The sequence below is a fragment of the Eubalaena glacialis genome, chromosome 9 (assembly GCF_028564815.1).
Source record: "Eubalaena glacialis isolate mEubGla1 chromosome 9, mEubGla1.1.hap2.+ XY, whole genome shotgun sequence".
In the NCBI taxonomy this organism is placed as follows: domain Eukaryota; kingdom Metazoa; phylum Chordata; class Mammalia; order Artiodactyla; family Balaenidae; genus Eubalaena; species Eubalaena glacialis.
In genome coordinates this window covers 82747643-82772141 of record NC_083724.1, presented here as the reverse complement: position 1 = coordinate 82772141, position 24499 = coordinate 82747643, and the positions used below count along the sequence as shown (strand labels likewise).

Sequence of the window (24499 nt, the reverse complement as noted above, 5' to 3'; positions counted from 1 at the left end):
ACACCTGGCAAAGAGCTCTGCACTGAGTAGGTACTTCGTGTTTGCTGGTTGAGTGAGAAAATGAACAAATAGCCAGATTACTTACAGGAGCCATGTCCCACTGCAAACAGATCATTGTACTTTGGATTCCTGCAAAAGAAATAAGAACCGCTTGGCCCAGGAAATGGACATGGCTCTCCCATGTACAGTGGTGCCTTATCTACACTGTAGACATCTACTGTTGAGCTTAGAGACCGGGGACGATCCCATAAGTATCCCAGTCTCACTTTTATCCATAATGCTACGTGTCACCTTCAAAGTGATTAAGCGCAGTAGAAGCGCCCTGCTCAGGGCTTGGCACCCAGCAGGCGCTCAGGGATTCCAGGTTTTCTGCAATGTCTACACTCACCAGCAGAGGGCGGTGACGGCCAGGCGCTTGGCTTTGTCATTTTGGAACTTCCAGAGAGGCAGCAGCGTACCCTCCTGGTCCCGGTATTCGTCAGCAGCATCCTCGTAGTACTTAAAATCTTAAACACACACAGGCTGAGTCAGCCCTGGGACTGCCACTTTCTGTCTGGACCTCCTCGGCCAAAACAATTAACCTCTTTGTATTTCAGAGTGGGAATAGTAATAGTACCTATCTCAAAGGACTGTTGTGAGGATTAACTGCTAATATATGTAAAGTACTTAGAAAAATACCTGGCACAGAGTAAGCTCTCTACAATGTTGTTGTTACTGTCGTTGTTGTTTTTGGAGGTGAATTACATTAAAGTGGCTATGTCCTCGAGGATAATAATTCCAGGTCTGTCCATCTTCATATCCACTGCCAAGCCCCGCTGGAGTGAAGCTGCCTTGGCTCCCTCATGGGTCCTCTGAGCTCAAGTTCATCTCCTGCCCTAAATTGTCTCTACCTCCCGCTTCCTCTAACTTAGGTAGAAGCCCCCTCCATCCTTCTACTTGTCTAAACCAGAAATCTTGGTAAACCTTGACTGATCTTTTTCCATCATTTCTCATGTTTTCCTTCTGATTATCTTTTTAGTCCATTCACTTCTCTCCAGACCCATAGCCACTTCCTAGGTTCAGGCCCCAAAAGTCATCACCCAGACTCTTACGCCACCCTCCTAGCAGGTCTCTCTACCTCCGGACACTCCTCCTCCAGTTCACATTCTGCAGAATAAACCACCTCCCCTACTGCCCTGAAAACCCCTCGATGGCTCCCCTTGCACAGGGGCTCCCTGGTCAAACCGAGGCTCCTGGCCACTACTTCCATGTTATTTCCAGCCAACTGTTCACCTACCCTCTATAGCAAACAGTGTCTAAAATGTCCTGCTCCTCCTGAAAACTCCCACTCACTCTAGATCCAGCTCAAACTCCCCCTGCTCTGTGAGGCCTTCACTTTCTTGCTGAGCAGTGCTCACCTCCTCCTCCGTCCCAGCCCTGCCTCTCGTCTGCTGAAACGTGTGTCATACAGCATTGCCCCTCTTTATCCTTTTGCCTGTCTCCCCCGGCAGACAGCTCCTGGGGAGCAGGAAGCACGTTATTTTCATCTCTGGACCCGCAGTGCCTAGCACAAGGCCAGCCACAGAGCAGACACCTGATGACTGTTTAAAGAAGGCAACAAAATAGATCAACAGAAGGGAAATGGTTCTCGGTCTTCTTTCCAACCCATTAGAAAATGATCCTCTTATCCAACGTGGTCAAGGACATGCCCAGGCACGGCCCCAGCCTCTCTCACAACGCCCCACACTTCGAGGTTTGGGGACTACAGTCAGCCCTCAAAAATGGCTCAGACAAAAAAAAAGATTAGAGTGGTCAGAGGCATGAGCCTTGATCACATCAGAGATCCCTGAGCTCAGACTATCTTTGAAAAGACTTCATTTCAGAGAGGAGATTAATTGGTAACACTTCTCTGTTTTCACTTCTTCCCAAAGGGAAAAGTGTATGCAATTTAAACAAATCAAGGTTCAATGCATTTTTATGTGACTGTGTTCTTATAAATGAAAAAGGTTCACCAAGGCCAATTTCTCCATGGATATTAATCATGTTTGCAGCTCTTTGGTGGGCTGATTGCAGAGTCTGGGTTTCAGGAAGCCAAGCTGTGTGAGTGACAAATTCATTCACAGCTACCTTGTACTTTGACAGCTTTGAAAAGCACTCAAGGTCATTTTCCAGCCTGAATGATAACAAGGGGGCTTGTTTAGGCTGCTGGTCTTGGCAGCCCTGGTTTCTCTGTCCCATGGGTGAGCAATGAGCATCAAGTCACCAAGAAGAGCCCTGGGCTGTCAGCAGAGGAGACCAGCCAGCAGTGGGGAGCTGCCAACTCTGGGGAGGCAGCTGCTCCCAATAAATGCACAACCTCTTAGGGAACTACAAGCCACTTGGGAATGTGCTGTTCATGCCATGGGAAGGATTCCGTTTCCCCGGCTCTGTCAAAGACACCAGAATTTCCCAGGCCCCCAGGATTTAAGCGTTTCTGAATCAATCTCTTTCTTCACCTCGTCACTAATTAATCACTCACATAGACCTATTGAGTGTTTATTTGAAATGCCTCTTCCAGCTCAGTGGCTCTGTGGCCTCGTGCTAAAGTGCTTAGGCTATGGATCCAGGGGGCCTGTGTTCGAGTCCTGGTTGTGCCGCTGACACCACATACTAGCTGTGTTTTCGAACAAGTGGCGACATTTCAGCCTGAATGTCTCATCTATAAAATGGAGATAATAGTGGTTTTCACCTGACAGTGTGGCTGTCAGGATGAAATAAAATAATACATGTAAATTGCACAGTACAACGCCTGGTACATAGGCCCTTCCCAGGGAAGGCTGGTGCTTGCTGTTCACTGTTATAACTGCACCTTTTTCTCCAACCCTGATGATGCATTCTGGGTAAGGTGCAGTGAGGCCCACTCCACCCACACCGGAACCTCACCCTCGCCTCTGCCGCTGTATTCTGCCCAGTGGTACCCTCCTCCAGCCCTGCTCTCCTCGGCCTGTGTCCCTGCCTGGACAGTATCTTTGAACTCCCTGCAGAGAAAGCTCAGATTCCCTGAGCTTTCCCTGAGTGACATTCAAGGCCCTTCCTTAACTGGCCCCGACCACTTCTCCAGCCTGAACTCTCACCACTTTCCAACAGAGCCCCTGTCGGGGTCACTGAGCCTGCTGCCCCTTGTCCCCAGAGTCCTTTCCAATTCATTTTCACCGCTGAGTCACTGCTCATGCTGTCTCCTGCCCAGCACATCTGCCCTCTGCTAATCTCCCACTCAAACTCTGCTTATCCCTTGGCATCCAGCTCAGCCCTCCCTGACGCCTTCCTTGACTGCTGTCACTCCTCACTTCCCCTCCTCCATTCTTGAGGATCCCCAGAGCAGTTTCTGTCTGCATTCTATCACTTATATGGTCCCTAAGCTGGACAGAGTAGAGAACAGAGCACAGCATTAGGAGGCTTAAGACCTAGGTTTGGGTCCTCTCTGCCTTTCACTAGTCAGGTGGCCTTGGCCTTAGCTTTGTCGTGTGTGAAGAAGGGATAAAAATCTCTGCTCTGCCGCCTCCCAGGATTGTTAGAAAGATGCTATGAAATCACTAATGTGCAGATTTTTTGCTGCACCATTGTCAGATCTCATCACCACACCCATTTTTTTCTTACGCCATTGTTCCTGTTTGACCTGTGTTAAGTCTTATCTCCCTAGTGACATCCAGAGAAGGGGTGATTTTTTCTCCCTTTGCACCTGTAGGACCTAGCATGGGACACTCAAATACTCGTTTTGTATGAGGGATTTTTAATACAGGTAATAATAGTCGTTGCCAGCACTTTAAATCTAACCTTGAGCAACATCATCATATGTGTTCTGGTTGACCATCCGCTCCACGATTTTAGCAGCTTGGGTCACTTTGGTGATGTCATCACTCTGTGGAGATACAGGAGCCACAGGTCCTAAGCCAGCATCTGGAAGGTCGTGCCCTGAGCCACATCCCTGACTTACAATTGGTTCAGCAATGCCTCTTTGACACCGCCCACCCCAGATAGCTCTGTAAAGGCATCTCTTTGTGCCTCAAGGCCCAGTTCTCCCCGACATCCTCTTCTGCGAACGCCCAGCTCACAAGTGGCACAAGGAGTCTGCACTGCCATACTTGGCCCCTGAGCGGAGCCTGCCTCCTGCTCTTTCGTCCTGAGCTTATTCTGGGGAAGGTGTATCTCTGAGCACAAGACAGGGCATTGAAGAGAGCCCAGGAGGGGTGTTGGAGGGGACAGCAGACAGGGTAGGTAGGAGACGTCTTTGGTGGGGACAGAAGTTTCACCAGCCTGAGCAACAAGGGCTCCTGTTAAAGTTCTCAGAGATCTTCTGGTCCAACTTATTTAGTCAAGAGCTGAGGAGGACACGCAGGCCCAGGGAGAGGAAAGAGACCTGCCTTTACACAGGGAGCACAAGGCAGAACTGACTCCTGACCCAGGGCCCTGTCCACGGCCCAGGCCAAAGAGAAAGCGTGAAGTTTCATGTCGGGGGAAATGACTCATTCTGAACAAAAAACCAAGATCATCATTATGTGAAATTCCATAACGTAAACCATTTAACAGGTTGAAAGAGGAGCAAAGAGTTTGGGGCTGGCAAGAAGGGCCTAAAGAGTTTAGGGCAGCTGGCAAGAATGAACCAGTGGAGTGGACAGCCCTCCAGAGGGGGTCCAGAGGGCCAGGCCCATGGCTCTCAAAGATGAGATTTCCCAGGACTGACAGTGTCAGGCAGCGGTTAAGAGAACGGGTTCTGGGACCACACAGACCTGCATCCCCATCCCATCCCACAGATTAGGAGCCGAGTGGCAACTTTAGGTAAATTACATCTCTGTGTTTTAGAGTACTCTGATACAGTGGGGATGGATAATGCCACCTGCGTCATGGGGTCGTTGTAGGATTAAATGTAATAAGCACCATGGTGTTAGTAACCCAGTGCCCGGTGGTGATGGTGACGGTAGTGTCAGAGGAAACATGCGGCCCAGTGTGGTGGGGGATTACTTACAAAGTCACACATGGGGGACTGCCTTTGAGATTCTCTCATCAGTTTTCAAACCGACTCCAAGCTTATTTCAGAAAACCGACCAAGGACATTCACTGGAGTCTTATAATCACAGCTCTCGGAGTTCACCTGGTCCCAGCCACTCCCCCCTATTCCCTGACCCAAAGCAGGAATCCTTCCCCCTCAGCAGCTTCCTGGCAAACATCTCTCCCCAAGTCAGGCAGTATCTTGTACGGTCAGAGAGCCTGTTAGCTGAAACCTACTTCCCTGGGTCTTATACCCATGGTCCTAACTCTGTCCTCCAGCCATAGAGACCTGTGTGCCAGATGATAGGTCCTCTGATGTAGGAGGACAGCGCCTCGTTCCTCGAGTCAGCACTCCTTCAGGCGAACCCTCCCAGCTCCATCAGCCATGCATGGCATATTAACAGCCACCACCTGTCAACCAGTATCAAGCAAGTACTATTTTAGGGGCTGTGCATATATTATCTTGGGTTCTCACGACAGTCTTGCAAATCAGGTATCATTAGGCTGTCTACAGATGAGGGAACAAGTTTTAGAAAAATCCAGCTCCGTGGCAAAGCCAGGATGTACACTCACATCTGCGGACTCCAGGGCCTGTGCTCTCAGCCCCACACAGAGAGCCAGTTCCTACCCAGCCTGACCACCCTTTCCTGGTCCTGGGAGACTCAGGGATCCAGATGCGCTCTGAGGAGAGAGTATGGTTCCGGAAACTATGCTACTTGAGCAGACACAGCTCTTTGTTGGTTCTGACTGAACTTGTGGCCTCTGAGCCCTTTCCCCCTTTGCTGTCCTAATCTCTCAGATAAGACAAATTTACTTTCATTTCTGTACATTTACCCAAATCATTAGTGAGACAGAAACCTGAGATCTACCACTGCAGACCTTCCGACAGAGTATCATGAAGTTATTCTGCTTTCTCTCCTCCCACACACTTGAGTTTTATACCAACCTAATGAGATCTGGGTCTCTGAGAAAGGGGTATCACTCTGTTCGTGTGCTGGGCCTCAGCAAAGGGGAAGGCAACTGCCACCCCCAATCTGCTCTACAGATAGCCTGGCCCAGTACTTGGGATTCCCAGTTAGAAATCAATTCCCTTGGGGGGAGGTTGAATAGAGTACTGAAGTATTAACTGGCTATGTTCTACCCCCAGTGTCCTGTTCCACTGTATTTCTTGGTCCAGAGGGCTGGAATCTGCCTGCATCACAGCCTTTCATGTTAGCCAAGCTGGAAGAACCCAGTGTGGTCCTGCCTCCCTAGACACCAACTCTGGTAGGGCTGAGACCCAAGGACAGTTTTCAGTCTCAGTCACAGGGATCTTTCTTCTGGTCTGTGGGTCCTGGTGACTGCAGTTAAGGTTTCTTTAACCAAGGTCCCAGAGCCCATAGCCAAACCCCAGATGGATCTTCAAGCGAAACTGGACCCAGGCCAACAGCCCCTCTGAAGCCCCTAACCTCTAGGGAACGGTGCAGGGAAAGTTAAGGGTCTGGACAGGGCAACCTGCAGGGCAGGGACTTATCTTTCACCGCAGGGTTCCAGTACTCAGCATGGTCATGATCACCAAGTGCTTGCTCTGTGATTAAATGAAACTGAATTGGGCAGTTCCTATTAAGCCAGGGCCGGGAACCCTCAAACCTCCCCTAAAATGTGACTTTTCATGGGCATGGAATTGAGTGGAAGTGGGCATACTTCAGACAAAGGAAGAGTATGATCTGGCTTCTATTCTGGAGTGGAGCAGAACCACTTCCCCGAGAGCTGTCTGGGAGCTCTCCGAGGTGCTGAACTTGACCCCGGCTTCTCGTGGACATTGTCCTTCCCTCCCCATTGCACGTCAAACTCATCCTGATCTCCATAATGGGACTCTGGCTCCTGACCCAGCTCTCTCTCTATTGAAGGGACAAATGTGGCCCTTCAGCATCTCCCTGTGGTGACCCTCCCTGCAGTGACCTATCATTGTTAACTTCCATGGTGATCTCCAAACCTATGCTGGCTACACCCACAGTGAGCTCCCAACCATGACCTCTATTATGACTCTTGCATAGCTCTTCGTGGCAAATCCAACGCAGGGTTGCCATACCCATTGGCTTGGACTCTATGATCAGCTGTGATCAGCTCTGACTTGGCTCCTGGACCTGAAGAATTGAGTGCAAGTAAACCCAAGGACTGAAAGTCCAAGAGAAAATCACCCTCCCAATCCCCATGAACTTTTGGCCAGGGAGGTAGTGCCTTATCCTCACATGCCACTCTGCCCTGGGAAGACTCCCCAGCTCTTCCAGGGTGCCTATCAGGCTTTTAATAACATTCATGTCTTCTGTTGCCCCCTAGCCCAACAATCCTGAATTCCTGCTAGCCTCCAGATCTATATAAAATTGGGGTGATCTGTGAAATGCCAGAGGCAGTTATAGCTCTCCTCACACCTTCCCACAAGGAAAGAACTGTTCATAAGTATCATTAGCATCCTGCATTAAGTGTCTGTGAAGTCCTCACAGACAGCCAGGCTTCTGTCTACCCAGGAGCTAAGGTACCACTCAGTCATTCTCTGTGACTGAGCCATGGGAGCCCTCACCAAACCTGAGACTCCATAGATGTCATCTTCCTCATCGCCATCTTCCCCATTTTTTTAGCCACTGGGGTCTTTGTCTTCTCCTTCTCTTTAGTCTTTTCCTGCTTCTCAAGCTCTTCTATGTAGGCATCATAGATCTCCCACTAGGCAAGGGAGAGATGAGAAGGATCATCTTAGGGCAAAATCTTCACCCAGCCAGCTCCTCTTCAGCCTTTAGGGCTTGAGGAGTCGATCTTCAACCCGTCACAGGTTTTCATAGTATCCTCTACTTGGCCCACCTTAATTATGTATTCAGTGTCTGTCTTCCCTGCTGTCAGCTCTAGGACAGGAACGAAGGGGCTCTCAGAGCACCCCGGGGCTGGGCTTTCCACCCTGCAACCCAGGGGCTCAGTTGTCAGCTGGAGATCAGTATCGTTCCAGCCTACCATCTCCACTAGGGCAGAACAAATGGGCAAAGATCAGCTAGCTCACAGTTTTCTTAGTGATTTATGAGACTCTGAACTAGGAAATTTTAAAAATGACTCCCCCTGTAAGGATGGGATAAACATATTGGCTCAGGCTGGCTGTCTACAGCCCTGATCAAAACTTCTCAGCATAAAAAGATAAACAAAAAGTAAGAGAACCCCTGCTAACTGGCTTTGACAGTAAGAGAAGCCCAAGGATAGTAGCAGAGGAAGCAGCATGGATCTGGGGCTGGGCAAATGCCCCAGGCTGCACTGTGTGCTCCCCAGATCTGAGCAGCCACTGCTCCCTGGAGGCCAGATAGGCACACCTTACATTTAATAATTCACCCATGGGCCAGTTCTCCACACTGCACTGTACTTCAGTGTTCATTCAGAGCCCTCCAACAACCCTGTGAGGCTGCTTGTCATCCTCATTTGACAGAGGAAGAGACTAAGGCATTAAGGGTGACATGATTTGCCTAGGATCTTGCAGTGTGGGCAGCAGAGTTGGGCGCTGAGCTCAGGTCACCTGGCACCATATCCTGCCCAAATCAGCATGGCTGTCCAGCGGGACTTGAGGGGGAAGGAGAGTCTGCAGGAACACTGAAGGCTGCTGGATGGTCAGGGTCAGAGTGCTAACACTTCAGAGTCAGCCGTGAGGTGCCACAGGCTGTAGAGAATCTGGGGGAACGAATGTTCTCCCCAGTTTGGAGGAACTTCCAGAAGCCATACCTGTTTCCCCCTTGGACAGTCTTGCCCTGGGCTGATACAGAGCTCTCTGGGTGGAGACCTACTGTCTCATGTGCCTGGAGTTCAGAGACTGGACAAGGAGCAGGGAGGTGGGTGGATGAGGAGGGCAGATTTCCAGAGGGATCTTTGACCACGCCAGTCTCCCTTGTTGCCGAGGGAGACAGACAAGGATACAGGGGGAGGGAGTGATGGCTTTTAGATTGGCCCAGGGTCTCACCTGATTGGCTGTGGCTGAAAAGTTTGTCCTGGGAGGAGGCTCCATCTGGCATTCTCGGTCCTAGAGAACAATGACAACAGGTGACCCACAGAAAGCCCTCAACTCCTTCTCACTTAACCCAATGGTATATCTGCAGGAGAAGCATTTTTGTTGGAGCTGAGGAAGGGGTGGGACACAGCACTGGGGAAGTAAAGAATGGCCTGGGCAAAGGACAAAACGACGTGGTGAAAGCCTAAAATTTCCATCCAGGGCTCCTTCAGAAGAAGCCTAAGCTAGAAAGCAGGGGCAGTGAAGCCTGATTGTGCCAGTTTCAACCAGGAAGAACTCCAAGTGGGGGATGAACAGATCTGCAAGAACTCAGCCCTTGGCCAGCCTCCAATGCTGGACCAGAGGTCAACCCCTGGCAGGCCATTGGGCTAATATTCCTCACCTTGAGAAGGTTTCCCCCTAATACTTGGGTCTCTGACTCCACCAGGGGAATGCACCCCCTCCCCGTTGTGTATCACCCAGATTACTGAATGTCAGCTTAGGGACTACAGAGGATGGTTAGGAGCCGCCGAAACCCCACCTTGTAGATTTCTGCCCTCCTTTCAGGTTGATTTGTGGAGAACACTGCCTTACATATGTGAGTCTCTCACCTGAAACCCTGAGAGATTCTTTCAGCCTGGTACTCAGGGTCCTCCACACTTATGAGCCAGGGAACTACCAGCTAGTCTATCACGGAGACCATCAACTTCAGTCAGACTGGCTCCTAATCTTGACTCCCTGGCACATTCTGGCCTCCCATTCCTTCCCCAAATCCTGACCTTCACTTCAAGGCCCAATTCAAGTTTCAGGCTCTCAGTAGAGCGATCCAGCCTCCTTGTTACTCCCTCTGAACTCCTGCCTGGATGACTTACTGGGACCTGAACACATGCTCCCAGCTCCCCCGGAAGAGCGAAACTCTTCCATCTGCCCTGTCACCTGCCAGGCTGAGGGCTGCTGGTGCTGGGTCAGGCCTGCTCCCTCCCCGCTATGCACAGTGTGGAACTGCGAGAGGAAGGGGCTTGGGGGGGGGGTGCTGCTCTACCCGGAGGAGGTTGTTGAAGGTCTGTGAGGCCCTCTCACTGAAGTTGAACTTGTTGGTGAGCTTTTGTTCCTTGGGCTGCTTAGGCGTCATCGATTCTTCTTCGGCCATTTTCTCAGGTGCCTGGAAAGAAAGACCAACAGGACCAGGACTCAGCTGTGGGAAGAAGGTGGTGCAGGATGGGGAGTGGGGAGAAGTCGTGTCCTGGGATAGGATGGAAGTGGGAGAGAGTGATTATGCCAGAGGTGTTGGTACCTGAGGTCTCTTAACTTCTCACCTTCAGCCCCCAGCCCCAGCGAGTCACCCCTGAAGCCTCCAGCCATAGCTGGAGCGGGAAAGGGTGGGATGGAGAGCAATATTATACTGAACCTCAGCGGCAGGCACGTCTGTTTGACTCCCAGCTTCAGCTTCCTTGGGCTCTTCTTCTTCCTCAAGGATTTCTGTTTCTGAAATCACCACCTTGGCGGACTCCTGAGAACCTTGGTAGGATATTGCTGTTGAGCTCAAAGTCCAGCCCACTCCCCCATCCCCTGGCAGGGTAAGGCCTTCTTGGTTTCTGCCTTTCAGAGCTCGCCTTCCCCAGGGTTCTCCTTGGCCTGAGCCTCATGGGTTAGCTCCCAGACCTACCCAGGACAGCCAGCTGTTAGACTTTATGTAAGAAGAGGCTCTGCAAAGCTCTGGCTTAGCCATCTCCTCCCTAGAGTGACCAGAGAAAGGGGATCAGGCTCTAGGCTGCAGCCTCAGGCTGGCCCAGAGGCTTACCTGCTGCTAACTCATCGAGGTAGTGCTGTCGCCGTCCTTCATCCGAGTCTCTGGGGATCAGGTTTCCGACTTGGCTGAAGTGAACTGCCAGTTGGTCCACAAAGCTGATTAGCTTATATGTGCCTTCCTAAGAAGAAAGGGGCTGAGTCAGCCCAGGGGTCCCTAAAAGGGCTGCAATCAGAATACAGTCTGCCTTTGTTCTAAAGGCCTAAGATAGTCCATCTATTAACAGAATTATAACTTACTAAATCCTCAGTTAACCTGAAGTTTTCATTGCATTGCCAGTTTAAAGAAGAGAAAGCAAATGAAATAAAGTCTTTTAAGTTCTCATGAAGACCTTTTTTGCTTTTCTTTTCTTTAAAAAAATTTTTTTCATACAGCAGGTTCTTATTGTTATCTGTTTTATACATATTAGTATATATATGTCAATCCCAATCTCCCAATTCATCCCACCACCGTCACTCACCACCTGCCCCCACTTTCCCCCTTTGGTGTCCATAAGTTTGTTCTCTACATCTGTGTCTCTATTTCTGCCTTGCAAACTGGTTCATCTGCACTATTTTTCTAGATTCCACATATATGAGTTAATATATGATATTTGTTTTCCTCTTTCTGACTTACTTCACTCTGTATGACAGTCTCTAGGTCCATCCACGTCTCTACAAATGACTCAATTTCGTTCCTTTTTATGGCTGAGTAATATTCCATTGTATATATGTACCACATCTTTATCCATTCGTCTGTCGATGGGCATTTAGGTTGCTTCCATGACCTGGCTATTGTAAATAGTGCTGCAATGGACATTGGGGTGCATGTGTCTTTTTGAACTATGGTTTTTTTCTGGGTATATGCCCAGTAGTGGGATTCCTGGGTCATATGGTAGTTCTATTTTTAGTTTTTTAAGGAACCTCCATACGGTTCTCCATAGTGGCATATCAATTACATTCCCACTAACAGTGCAAGAGGGTTCCCTTTTCTCCACACCCTCTCCAGCATTTGTTGTTTGTAGATTTTCTGATGATGCCCATTCCAACTGGTGTGAGGTGATACCTCATTGTAGTTTTGACTTGCATTTCTCTAATAATTAGTGATGTTGAGCAGCTTTTCATGTGCCCCTTGGCCATCTGTATGTCTTCTTTGGAGAGAAGTCTATTTAGGTCTTCTGCCCATTTTTGGATTGGGTGGTTTGTTTTTTTAATATTGAGCTTCATGAGCTGTTTATATATTTTGGAGATTAATCCTTTGTCCACTGATTCGTTTGCAAATATTCTCTCTCACTCTGAGGATTGTCTTTTTGTCTTATTTATAGTTTCCTTTGCTGTGCAAAAGCTTTTAAGTTTCACTAGGTCCCATTTGTTTATTTTTATTTTTTTATTTTTAATTAATTTATTTTATTTTATTTATTTTATTTTTGGTTGTGTTGGGTCTTTGTTGCTGCACGTGGGCTTGTCTCTGGTTGTGGCAAGGGGGGGCTACTCTTCGTTGCGGTGTGCGGGCTTCTCATTGCAGTGGCTTCTCTTGTTGCAGAGCACGGGCTCTAGGCATGTGGGCTTCAGTAGTTGCGGTACACGGGCTCAGTAGTTGTGGCTCGCAGGCTTTAGAGTGCAGGCTCAGTAGTTGTGGTGCACAGGCTTAGTTGCTCCGCGGCATGTGGGATCTTCCCGGACCAGGGCTCAAACCTGCGTCCCCTGCATTGGCAGGAGGATTCTTAACCACTGCGCCACCAGGGAAGCCCCCATTTGTTTATTTTTGTTTTTATTTCCATTACTCTTTTAAAATTTTATTGAAGTATAGTTGATGTACAATATTATATAAGTTACAGGTGTACAATATAGTGATTCACAATTTTTAAAGGTTATATTCCAATTATAGTTGTTATAAAATATTGGTTATATTCCCTGTGTTGTACAGTATATCCTTGTAGCTTATTTTATACCTAATAATTTGTACCTCTTAATCCCCTACCCTTATATTTCCCCTCTCCCCTTCCCCCTCCCCACTGGTAATGACCAGTTCGTTTTCTATATTTGTGAATCTGCTTTTTTTTGTTAGATTCACTAGTTTGTCGTGTTTTTTAGATTCCACATTAAGTGATATCATACAGTATTTGTCTTTCTCTGTTTGACTTATTTCACTTAGGATAATACCCTCCAAGTCCATCAATGTTGTTGCAAATGGCAAAATTTCATTTTTATGGCTGAGTAGTTTTCCATTGTATATATATACCACATCTTTATCCATTCATCTGTTGATGGACATAGCTTGCTTTCATATCTTGGCAATTGTAAACAGTGCTGCTATGAACATTGGGGTGCATATATCTTTTTGAATTAGTGTTTCTGGTTTTTTCAGATATATACCCAGGAGTGGAATTGCTGGGTCATATGGTAGTTCTATTTTAGTTTTTTGAGAAACTTCCATATTGTTTTCCACAGTGTCTGCACCAATTTACATTCCCACCAACAGTGTACGAGGGTTCCCTTTTCTCCACATCCTCACCAACATTTGTTATTTGTGGTCTTTTGATGATAGCCATTCTGACAGGTGTGAGGTGATATCTCATTGTGGTTTTGATTTGCATTTCCCTGATAATTAGTGATGTTGAGCATCTTTTCATGTGCCTGTTGGCCATCTGCATGTCCTCTTTGGAAAAATGTCTAGTCAGGTCTTCTGCCCATTTTTTAACAGGGTTGTTTGTTTTTTTAATGTTGAGTTGTGTGAGCTGTTTATATATTTTGGATATTAACCCCCTTATTGGTCATATTATTTGCAAATATTTTCTCCCATTCAGTGGGTTGTCTTTTCATTTTCTCGATGGTTTCCTTTGCTGTGCAAAAGCTTTTAAGTTTAATTAGATCCCATTTGTTTATTTTTGCTTTTATTTCCTTTGCTTTAAGAAACAGATCAAAAAAAAAATATTGCTACAATTTATGTCAGAGAGGGTTTTGCCTATGTTTTCCTCTGGGAGTTTTATGGTTTCCAGTCTTACATTTAGGGCTTTAATCCATTTTGAGTTTCCTTTTATATATGGTGTTAGAGAATGTTTTAATTTCATTATTAGTTTATATGTAGCTGTCAAAGACATATTTTAAAATACATTCTTCCAACTCTGAGCAGCTCTGGATTTACCTATCACTGGCTCCTACATCCATGCCAAAGGATCCTGTCTCACCTGTCTAACCAGACCTCAGAGAGGTCACAAACAGTCATCAAACACACCTGGCCTGGCTTTTTCTCCACTCTATTTAATGGATGCCAGGGCTGGATAGATCCTCAGAGACACCAAGTCCCCAGTCCCCCTGTTCCATACAAGAGGATCACAGAAATCTAGAAAAGATTCGGGTTTGGCACTTGTCAAGTCACACAAGGCACTTGCCCAGGCAACTGGGTTCATTCCTTCTTCAACAAATAATTTTTGAATAGACACAATGTGTCAAGTATATTCTAGGTTCCAGAGATACAAAGCTTAGCAAAAGCAGATATGATCCCTGCTTTCATAGACCCTATAGTTTTGTTCCTCTAGGCTGCCCCCTCATTGATCAGCACCCTAGTCCTAAAGTTGACTTTGAGACCAGGGGTCACTTCCTTTTTCAAAAAAGTTCTTTCCAACCCTTTTCAAGTCATAGAGAAAATTATTACATTTGTATGGCACACTGGGGTAAACTCACCAGAGAGGAAACCAACCCATGGGTTGGTACCAGACACACCTATCCCTGGAGGACTGCAAGAATCACTATTTCTGCACACAGATTGGGATGTTCTGCCTTAAAAAGTCACCACAAAGCTCTTCTTCTCTCAGTAACTCAGATGGATGGGAAGATGGGACAGTGCAGTGGTTAAGAGCATGATCTATGGATGTGGGCAGAATTGGATTCAGATTTTGATTCTGCTCCCTATTATCTGCATGATCTTGGACTTAACCACTATAAGCCTTAATTTCTTCATCTGCAAAATGATAATAATTAATTTGCAGGATAGTTGAATATTGAAAATAATGAAAGCAATCTATTAACACAGAGTCTGACACATAATAAGTGCTCAATAAAAATAGTAGCTATTATTATGACGATGATGGAGGGTCCCACAGGAATAAATTATCCATATAGTTGTCATTTGAGATTTCACTGTCATCCTGTCCCCAGTGGTGACTAGAACCTTCCTCTTCAGTTTAGGGATGGAATTCAGATCCCATTGTTTCTGTGCAAGGAGGAGAGGCAAGCCTAGATCCGAACCATCTGCCTCTTCAGGCCAGCACTTCAAGGGAAAGTAATAGCTTTGGAGACCTAAAGCTCTTGGATCTCAGTGAAGGACCAATGAGGTGGAGGCCAGCTCTGTGGGAGGAGGACAGGCAGGCCTGAGAGGCTGTTAGAAGGTTTCATGAGGTGAGCCTGCCTGGGAGCCTATGGCTACCCAGCTGACAGTTGACTCACAGGAATCTCTTCTAACAACTGAGCTTCCCAGGGGCCAAGAGAGGTGCATTGACACCAATCCTCTGCCTGTAGCATGCCTCCCATGACTGGCACACTGATTCCTAAAGAGACTCTCTTTCAGAGGTCAGGAGAACAGGAGCCCATAGCGTGTATCACACTCCAGCATAAGCTCAGGGAGGCGAGGCAGCTTCTCTCTGCCCATCCCACCCCCCGCCCCTTTACAGGCTGCCTAAGGGATGCCATTAGCACAACTCAGGAGTGGAACCTCTGAAGAAATACACTGGATTTGTCCTAACCTCTTTGTGGAGGGGGCTGACTACTCAATCTTGAATAAGAAGCAGTGTGTTAAAAAAACAGTTCACCAGGGAATTCCCTGGCGGTCCAGTAGTTAGGACTCAGTGCTTTCACTGCCAGGGCCTGGGTTCAATCCCTGGTCAGGGAACTAAGATACCACAAGCCATACAGCATGGCCAAAAATACTTGTACATGAATGTTCATAGCAGCATTGTTCATAATAGCCAAGGTGCAGAAACAATGTAAATGTCCATCAATTGATGAATGGATAAATAAAATATGGTAGTCATAAAATTGAATATTATTCGGCAATAAAAAGAAATGAAGTACTGATACATATTACAGCATGGATGAACCTTGAAAACAGTATGCTAAATGAAGGAAGCCAGTCACAAAAGATGACATATTGTTTGATTCTCTTTTTATGAAATGTCCAGAACAGGCAAATCTGTAGAGCTGGAAAATGGATTAGTGGTTGCCTAAGGCTGGAAGGAATGCAGGACTGGGGAGTGACAGCTAAGAGGTATGGGGTTTCTTTTGGGGGAAATGAAAATGTTCTAAAATCGATTGTGGTGATAGTTGCATAACCTGTGAATATACTAAAAGCCATTGAATTATACACTTTAAAATGGATGATTGACTGGATAAGACACAATGATCTTTTAATATATTTTTCTAATACTGGAGAATATCTGCTAACTCAGCAAATATCATAAAATTCTTAAACACTAATAATTAAAAACTAAATACCATCTTTTAAAAAAATAAATGGGTGATTTTATCTCAATATGTAAATTATATCTCAATAAAACTGTTTTTAAAAGAGAGAAAGAAACTGCTAATAGTAGTTGTCTCCAAGGAAAGGGACAGGAGAGGGAGGTTTAATTTCCAGTGTATTTTCATTGCTCTTTTGACTCTTAAAATTAGTACCATGGGTTTCTAGATTTCTATTATATATTCAAAACTCTGTATGTGTGTGTGTGTATGTACAGATATGTGTATGTGTATATATATGTATAATTTTTTTTTTAAAGAAGCAGTGTAATGTTGCTTTAGAGTCAATCAAACTAGTTCACATTTTGCTTTGAATCCTGGCTGTGTGACTTTTGTAATTTGTTTTATCTAATTTATCTTTGGTTTCTATAAAATAAAGATAAAAATAGTTCCTATATCAAAGAAACCTGAGGATTAAATGAGATATCCTATGTAAAAGTTCTAATATAGGACCTGACACTGGCACACTGGCTTCTGGAGACCCAATAGTTGATGTTAGTGACAAACACACTGTATACACTGGAAAAGTATTTTTCCTACCAAATGATTCACTTCAGGATTCCTGAAAAGAGTGGCTCTGCAGGGCACTTCAGCGAGACTGAAGGGAGATTCATAAAGAAACTTCAAAAATCTCTGGAAAACTCCATGTAAAATCTCAGGGTTCCAGCCAAAGACCTCAGTTTAAAGGTGATCTCTATGAGAGCTGAGGGGCTTTTGCAACACAGCAAGTCACCAAGCCAAGGAGCACCTAGAGGCCCCTGCCCCAGCAAGGACGACTTACTTTGAAGCTGTACCTGACGATGTTCTGGGGTGCATGTGGGTTGTTGGCTGTCAGAATCCGGGTGAACTCCTCCTTTAGCTCCTAAGGGAGAGAAATACCAACAGGGTCAAATGTAGAGGGCCCCCCACCCCCTCTGATGATTCCCCGGGGTGTCAGCAGACATCTCACAACCTAGGTTCTGGGCAGAATACATCTCTGAGGCTGGAGGAGTTGGAAGGAGTGAGGGTAGGATGTTGCTTACTTACTGCATCAGTCAAATCCAGCTGGTCAGGGGGTCTAACTGTGGCTTTGGACTGGGCCCATTCATCTGTCCCTTCCCCTACTTCGGTCCCTGAATCTTCATCCTGGACAAAAACCTCATGTGAGAATCAAGAGTGCCTGACCTGCTTAAACAAGCAAGCAGCGCTGCAGAAAGCCCTTTCATTCACAAATCCTCCCAGAAGCCAAGCTCTGTCCCAATACATAGAACGCGAAACGTGCAACAGACCACTCACGGAAGAGCCCAAAGGAACTGCTCAGGCCAGAGTTCTCATTGCCTGGAAGATCATGGCCACCTCAGCCCTGGGGTTCCGGACTTAGCTGGAACATTGTAGTGGGTCTTTGGCCCCAGTAGTGGGACCAGAAAAGCTGGCTCCTCCTTACTGCTTCCCATACAGCCTGGACGCTAATAGCCAGGACCAACTGTGAAATGACACTCAGCTGTTCTTTAAGCTACTTCAACTTTAATTCACATTTTACCTTCCAATTTGCCACCTCAAGGTTACTCTTACAGCAATACTCCCAGTACTTGGTAACTTTAAGCCTCATAGTCCCATCAAAGCCTTGGAGCAAAAAAATCAAGAACTAGAAGTTTTCCCCTACCCTGATAGACAGTTAAATACCTTGCCAAAGTGGCCCATGACATAGTAAAAAATATTCACCCTCACTGGCAATCAAAGATATGCAAAATAAAACAATGCAATTTTTTCACTATAAAACTGGTGAAGGGCGGTGACCACCTCCCCACGAGAACATGCAGAGGATCTCCTTCATCCCTCTCCAGAAGAGGAGAAGAGGAAACACAAAAAGAAGCACCTGGTGCAGAGTCCAAATTCCTACTTCATGGATGTGAAATGCCCAGGATGCTATAAAATCACCCACCGTCTTTAGCCAACATGCACACACAGTAGTTTTGTGTGTTGGCTGCTCTACTGTCCTCTGCCAGCCTGCAGGAGGAAAAGCAAGGCTTACAGAAGGATGCGCCTTCAGACGGAAGCAGCACTAAAAGCATCCTGAATCAAGATGAATGGGAAACCATCCCAATCAATACATTTTGGATACAACAAACAAACAAAGCAAAACAAAACGAAACAAGAACTGGTGAAAACTAAAACCAAAACAAACAAACAAAACAAATATCCAGTGTTGGCGAGGTTGTGGGAAAATGGACATCCATAAATTAGTACAACCTTTCTAAAGAGCAATTTGGAAATATTTATCAAAAGCCTAACAAGTATTTATACTTTTTGACCTAAATTTCTATGTATAGGAATTTATGTTAAGAAATAACCAAGGATATGCCTAAAGATTTAAATGCATGAATGTTTGCTGGAGGATTGATCATAATTGTGGAAAAGAGGAAATATTTAAATGTCCAACAGTGGGGCATGGTTGAACAAAATTATGGAATGGCCTTAATGAACACACGGTAAAATATTATGCAGTAATTTAAAATGATGCTATGAAAGTATATTTATTGGCAATGGAAAGTACTCTAAATATATTATGTAAAAAACAGATTGTAAAATAACATACAGTTTGATTCTATTTAAAAATAAAGGGACTTCCCTGGTGGTGCAGTGGTTCAGAATCCACCTGCTAATGCACAGGACATGGGTTCAAGCCCTGGTCCGGGAAGATCCCACATGCCGCAGAGCAACTAAGCCTGTGCCCCACAGCTACTGAGCCTGCGCTCTAGAGCTTGCGAGCCACAACTACTGAAGCCCGCGCACCTAGAGCCCGTGCTCCGCAACAAGAGAAACCACCGTAATGAGAAGCCCGCGCACTGCAATGAAGACCTAACGCAGCCAAAAATAAATAAATAAATTTATTTAAAAAAAAAAGAATCCGCCTGCCAATGCAGGGGACATGGGTTCAAGCCCTGGTCTGGGAATATCCCACATGCCACGGAGCAGCTAAGCCCGTGCGCCACAACTACTGAGCCCACGTGCCACAACTACTGAAGCCCGCACACTGCAACGAAGAGTAGCCCCCGCTCGCCGCAACTAAAGAAAGCCCGCGCGCAGCAACAAAGACCCAACGCAGCTATAAATAAATAAATAACTTTTTAAAAAAAAATAAAAATAAATACATGTAGTTTTTATATATGCATAGAAATATCTGGGAAGATATAGCATCATACGTTAACTAAGGGGTTTCCCGGGGTGATAGGCTTCAGGGTGATTTTAATGTTCTTTTTGCTTTTCTTTAAAAATATATAGCTAATATTTCAACAGAAGAAATGCTATTAGCTTCTCGCTGAGAAACTGTGTGGTCTCAGCACTTACTCTCTTCCTGGCTCCTCTGCCCACGTTGACGCTCTGAAAAAAGAATAGAAACAGAAGGTAAGTCATAAGTGAATCTCCATGGGAATGTCAAAAACAGTATTACAGGGGGGCTTCTGCCCAGGGACCTCAAACACAAGGGACATTGAACTTCCCCAAGTCTCACAGTGAGACTTGGCAACAGGTGCCCAGCCAAGGAAGTCCTATATCTGAGGCAACCTGACTCCAGCATCAGTGGGACTGACCCATGAAGAGCAACCAGATGACTTAGCACCTGGCATTTCTTATTTGCAACTAGTTCAACAAACATTTTTTAAAACTATATACTAAGTGCTCAGCTCTGTACTAGGCATTAAGAGGATTTTGAAGGCAGATTATATTCATAAACATTTGTTTATGATGAAGGTTTGGGTACTTTGTTTTGTACACTGCTGTCTCAGAATATAGTAGGTGTTCAAAATACTTATTGAATACATGAATGAATGCCATCAAACCCATTAGTAATCATGACCCTGGGAAAAATATTTTTCCTTAGCCTGTTTCCTCATCAATAAAATGTGTAAGATTGGATATGATGACCTTCCAATTCTAACACGCTAAAATTTTATGTTCTCAAGAGCAGCATGCTGGATTCAACTTGATAAACATTTCTTGAGCATCTACTTATGGTCGGGGACTAACCTAAGCAGTGGGACAAAGATGAAGAGAGATGAGGTCCCTACCCACGTTTGCTCAGGGTCCGTGGAGGACCGATGAGTGTGATCAGTGCTCCTTATTTACTCACTCGCTGACTCACTCAGCATATGTTCTTGTGAAAGTCTGCTCTGTGCCAGCAGTAGAGACGTGTGACCAGGGTGCTATGGGAATGCACAGAGGCACCTACCCAGCCTGGGCGCACAAGAAAGTTTCCCCGAGGTGGCTATTTCTTAGCTCAGTATCAAAAGAAAAGTATGGGTCATCCAAGTGGAGAAAATGTTTTTCAGAAAGGCTTTTCAGATGAAGAAAGCAGCACGTACAATGGCAAGAGCAGAACAATAACAGAGATAGTGAAATGTTCCCTCAAACAAACAAACCAAAACCCTGCAGTATATGCACTGAACAAACAGTTGTTTCAGGTGATGGAGCAAGAGGGAGGTCAGTGGAGGCTGGAGATGTGAGGGAGGGGCTCTTGCAAGAAGCAGGTCTAGAGCCCTGAAGGAGGGGTCAAGCTAGCAGAGAAGCCAAAGAACACATGTTGGTGGCAGCATGGCACACTGGGCAGAGACCTCGGCTCCCAGCTCTTGCTGACCACCTGTGTGATCTTGGGGAGGTCTCTGGGCCTTGGTTTCCCAAATGCAAAGTGAGTGAGTTAGATGGAAAGGGCCTCACAACCCTTCCGTGGCAGGGTCTGTGGGAGAGGCTTTGATGGTGGAGGGGAAAGGGATTCCAGCGGGAGAGAAGGGCATGTCTCAGCTTGGGCAGGGATTGTTGCTGGTAGGGCAGGCAGCAGGGTTCAGATTTCTGCCAGGTTGCCAAGGTTTCCAGAGATGAGAACCCTTCTCTGAGGCTAAGCCACATGAGCCAGAAAGCTGCTTTCCTTTGAAGAGCCTCTGATCCCTAAGGTAACGAGATGGAAGCGTCGTAACATCCAACAGCTTTCTGGCCCACAGCAGAGTACTGGAGGGCCAACCCCAGCCCAAGCTGCCAGCCTTAAGTAGGAAACGAGATCCAGTTACCATTGCCCCCCGTAAATATGTCTGTAAAACATTTATCTGGCAATAAAAGAACTGACAAGGCAATTTGAGTGTAATTGTTTTTGGCAGTTGGAAATATTTCAATTAACATACTATAAAAGCCACACTACAATAAATGAAAAACAGGCCCATGAAATCAGCTACAGCCCTGACTTCCCAACCATGGCAAAAGGAGATTGAATGTCAGGTTGCCACTTTGGGCCCTTGGTCTTCCAGAAGGAGAAGCCTGAGACAGACAAGCCTGAATTCCTGAAAAGCTTTTGATGGTTCTTCCCAGAAGCTGTCAAACCGCAGAAGAAGAAAGCCCAAAGTCCCCCCTCTGGCCCTCAGAACTCTGTCATCCGGCTCCACATCTCCATTCCGGCCTGCTCTCCCGCCACTCTGAGATGCAGCCCAGCAAGGCTATTCACATTTCCTGAGCTTGGCCTCTGCTTTCCCACCTCTGCTTTCCCACCTTTGCTTTTACCTTTCCTCTTGCCAAAAACGCCATCTTCCCCTTCTCTCTCCCTGCTCCCACTATCTCTGCCTAACCAAACCCTACCCAACTAGCCTCCTAGTCCGTTATCTAATCCTGACCTTTCTCCTACCTCCCTCTATTCTTCCTGTCTTTACTCTGAGCAAGGCTCTGCCCCGCCTCCCATCACCACCATAAGCATTGGCTGTCGTGAGATGAAGGATGAAATGTAACTTCAAATAGACACTGTTGTCTCTGGGTTTTGGCCTACAAAAGGGGATAGTATTATGAAAAGAAACAAAGTACTGCAGTGCACATCAGAGGCAGCTGGGAGACTCCAGCAAGGGAGGTCCCCCATTGACCACATGAAGATCCTCTACTCTTGGATAGGTCATTCCAGTTATTCTATTAAGTCAAGGAAGGAGTCTATAGAGGAGTGGTGCAGGAAGAGGAAATGCCCCCGCAAGACCATCATGGCAGTCAAAGTAACCCTGGTGATCAATGGGATAACAGATGTCCCAGCCTGAACTCCTTCATAGTAGAGCATTTTTCTATTCTCATTGTTACAGATTTTGGTGTGAGCATCCTGAGGGCAGGAACTGGTAATGACTCAGCTGCCTAGAGGCCACTTCTCAGTTCTCTTACAGGACCTGACATTGCTGAGGGCTCCCTCACTCCTTCTAGAAACTTCTTCTCCACCTCCATTTCCATGTCACCAGCCCCTCCAATAGTTCTTTCTCAATATCCTTGACCCTTCCAAGAATGTATGCTTCACCCCCTAGTCTTCTATTTCTACACACTCCCCTTGGGTGCTCTCATCCCCACACATAGATTCATTTTCCACTTTGTGATGAAGCTCAACATCTATTTCTGTAGCTTAGATTTTCTAGAACTTCATGTTCAAATTGGTGACAGAGTACTCAAACTCAGTATCTTAAAAACCAACCACATTATGTTCTTTTTCCACCCCAAACTTGCATCTCCTCCAGTATTTCCTGTCTCACTCAAGTGTACCACCATTCAGGCACCCAGGTTGGAAACTGGGAGCCATCAGATACCTGCCTTTTATTCACCCTCTTACTAGCATTATTTCGAAGTCTAACAATTCTATCACTTTAACTCTTTATAACTATCCTCTCCATTCATACCCCCTTAACTCATGCCCTTACTCCCTCTTGCCGAACTATATTTGATTTCCCTAACTCCAGTGTCTCTCCACTCTGATAATGATATCTGTCACCATTTTCAGCTATTGAGCACTTACTCTGGGCCAGTCATTTACTAAGCAATGTATGTACATGATCTCATTTAATCTTCACAACCACCTTATGGGGAAGGAGCTATCATTTTTCCTATTTTACAGATGAGGACCCTGAGGCATAGTGAGATCAAGCAACTGACCCAAAGGTGACCAGAATTTGAACCCAAACTCTTAATTACTATAAGTGATCTTCCTAAAACATAAACTTGATCACTCTCCTGCTTTAAAGCCTCTAAAGGGCTCCCCATCACCCATGAGTTGAATCCCAAAATCCCTAACACAGCATCCACGTCATCTCCAACTCTTTTCCTGCCACAGCCATGGAAGGGCGCTTTGAAAATGAAAATTCTGGTCAATGTAACAGATGATCATTTTTGCCACCGACCGGGCATTTATCTGCACTTAGACTTGTTTTGGTATATGACTTACTGCACAGTATAAGCAACCCATTTGTCCCTGAACATATCTTAGGGGTAAGTAAGGAGATTGAAAATTATAAAGCTGCTCCCTAACATGAAGATATAACATTTAAAAAACAAATATGTGATCAGATGTACCCATGGGGCCCAAATACGGGCTTTGACGTCAACCATACCTGGGTTTGAGTCCCCTCTCTGCCATCTGTTAGGTCTATGACTCTAGGCAAGTTACGTGTCTTCTCTGAACCTCAGTATCCTTATCATTTTTTAAAATTTTATTTATTTATTTATTTATGGCTGCATTGGGTCTTCCTTGCTGCGCGCGGGCTTTCTCTAGCTGTGGTGAGCAGGGGGCTACTCTTTGTTGCGGTGCACAGGTGCTAGGCATGCGGGCTTCAGTAGTTGCAGCATGAGGGCTCAGTAGTTGTGGATCACGGGCTGTAGAGCGCAGGCTCAGTAATTGTGGCACACAGGCTTAGTTGCTCCGCGGCATGTGGGATCTTCCTGGACCAGGGTTCGAACCCATGTCCCGTGCATTGGCAGGCGGATTCTTAACCACTGTGCCACCAGGGAAGCCAGTATCCTTATCTTTTATTTTATTTTATTTATTTTTTTAATTATAGGGACAGGAGACAGATCAGCAGGGGTGAGAGGAGGGTGTTTAAATTTATTTATTTATTTATTTTTGGCTGTGTTGGGTCTTCGTTTCTGTGCGAGGACTTTCTCCAGTTGCGGCAAGCGGGGGCCACTCTTCATCGCGGTGCGCGGGCCTCTCACTATCGCGCCCTCTCTTGTTGCAGAGCACAGGCTCCAGACGCGCAGGCTCAGTAATTGTGGCTCACGGGCCCAGTTGCTCCGCGGCATGTGGGATCTTCCCAGACGAGGGCTCGAACCCGTGTCCCCTGCATTGGCAGGCAGATTCTTAACCACTGCGCCACCACGGAAGCCCTATCCTTATCTTTTAAATGGGCATCATAAAAATACCCTCTGAAGACAATCATAGGCCTGTTA

General features: G+C 46.2%; 1 protein-coding gene and 1 pseudogene across 1 annotated transcript in view; one reads left to right on the top strand and one right to left on the bottom strand.

The window, feature by feature from the left end:
* DNAI1 (dynein axonemal intermediate chain 1) overlaps window positions 1-22519 on the bottom strand; it is a 44939-nt gene extending 22420 nt beyond the window's left edge. The window contains exons 1-12 of the mRNA XM_061199219.1: window positions 22484-22519; window positions 19625-19657; window positions 17324-17422; window positions 17079-17159; window positions 10800-10926; window positions 10407-10516; window positions 10041-10160; window positions 8972-9031; window positions 7570-7704; window positions 3793-3877; window positions 389-506; window positions 86-129 (exon numbers count right to left, since the gene is read on the bottom strand). Coding sequence (XP_061055202.1) covers window positions 86-129; window positions 389-506; window positions 3793-3877; window positions 7570-7704; window positions 8972-9031; window positions 10041-10160; window positions 10407-10516; window positions 10800-10926; window positions 17079-17159; window positions 17324-17422; window positions 19625-19657; window positions 22484-22519 — 1048 coding nt within the window. The remainder of the gene's footprint in view (window positions 1-85; window positions 130-388; window positions 507-3792; window positions 3878-7569; window positions 7705-8971; window positions 9032-10040; window positions 10161-10406; window positions 10517-10799; window positions 10927-17078; window positions 17160-17323; window positions 17423-19624; window positions 19658-22483) is intronic.
* Window positions 17767-18342, top strand: LOC133098106 (small ribosomal subunit protein eS27-like; annotated as a pseudogene).
* Window positions 22520-24499: the final 1980 nt, after the last annotated feature.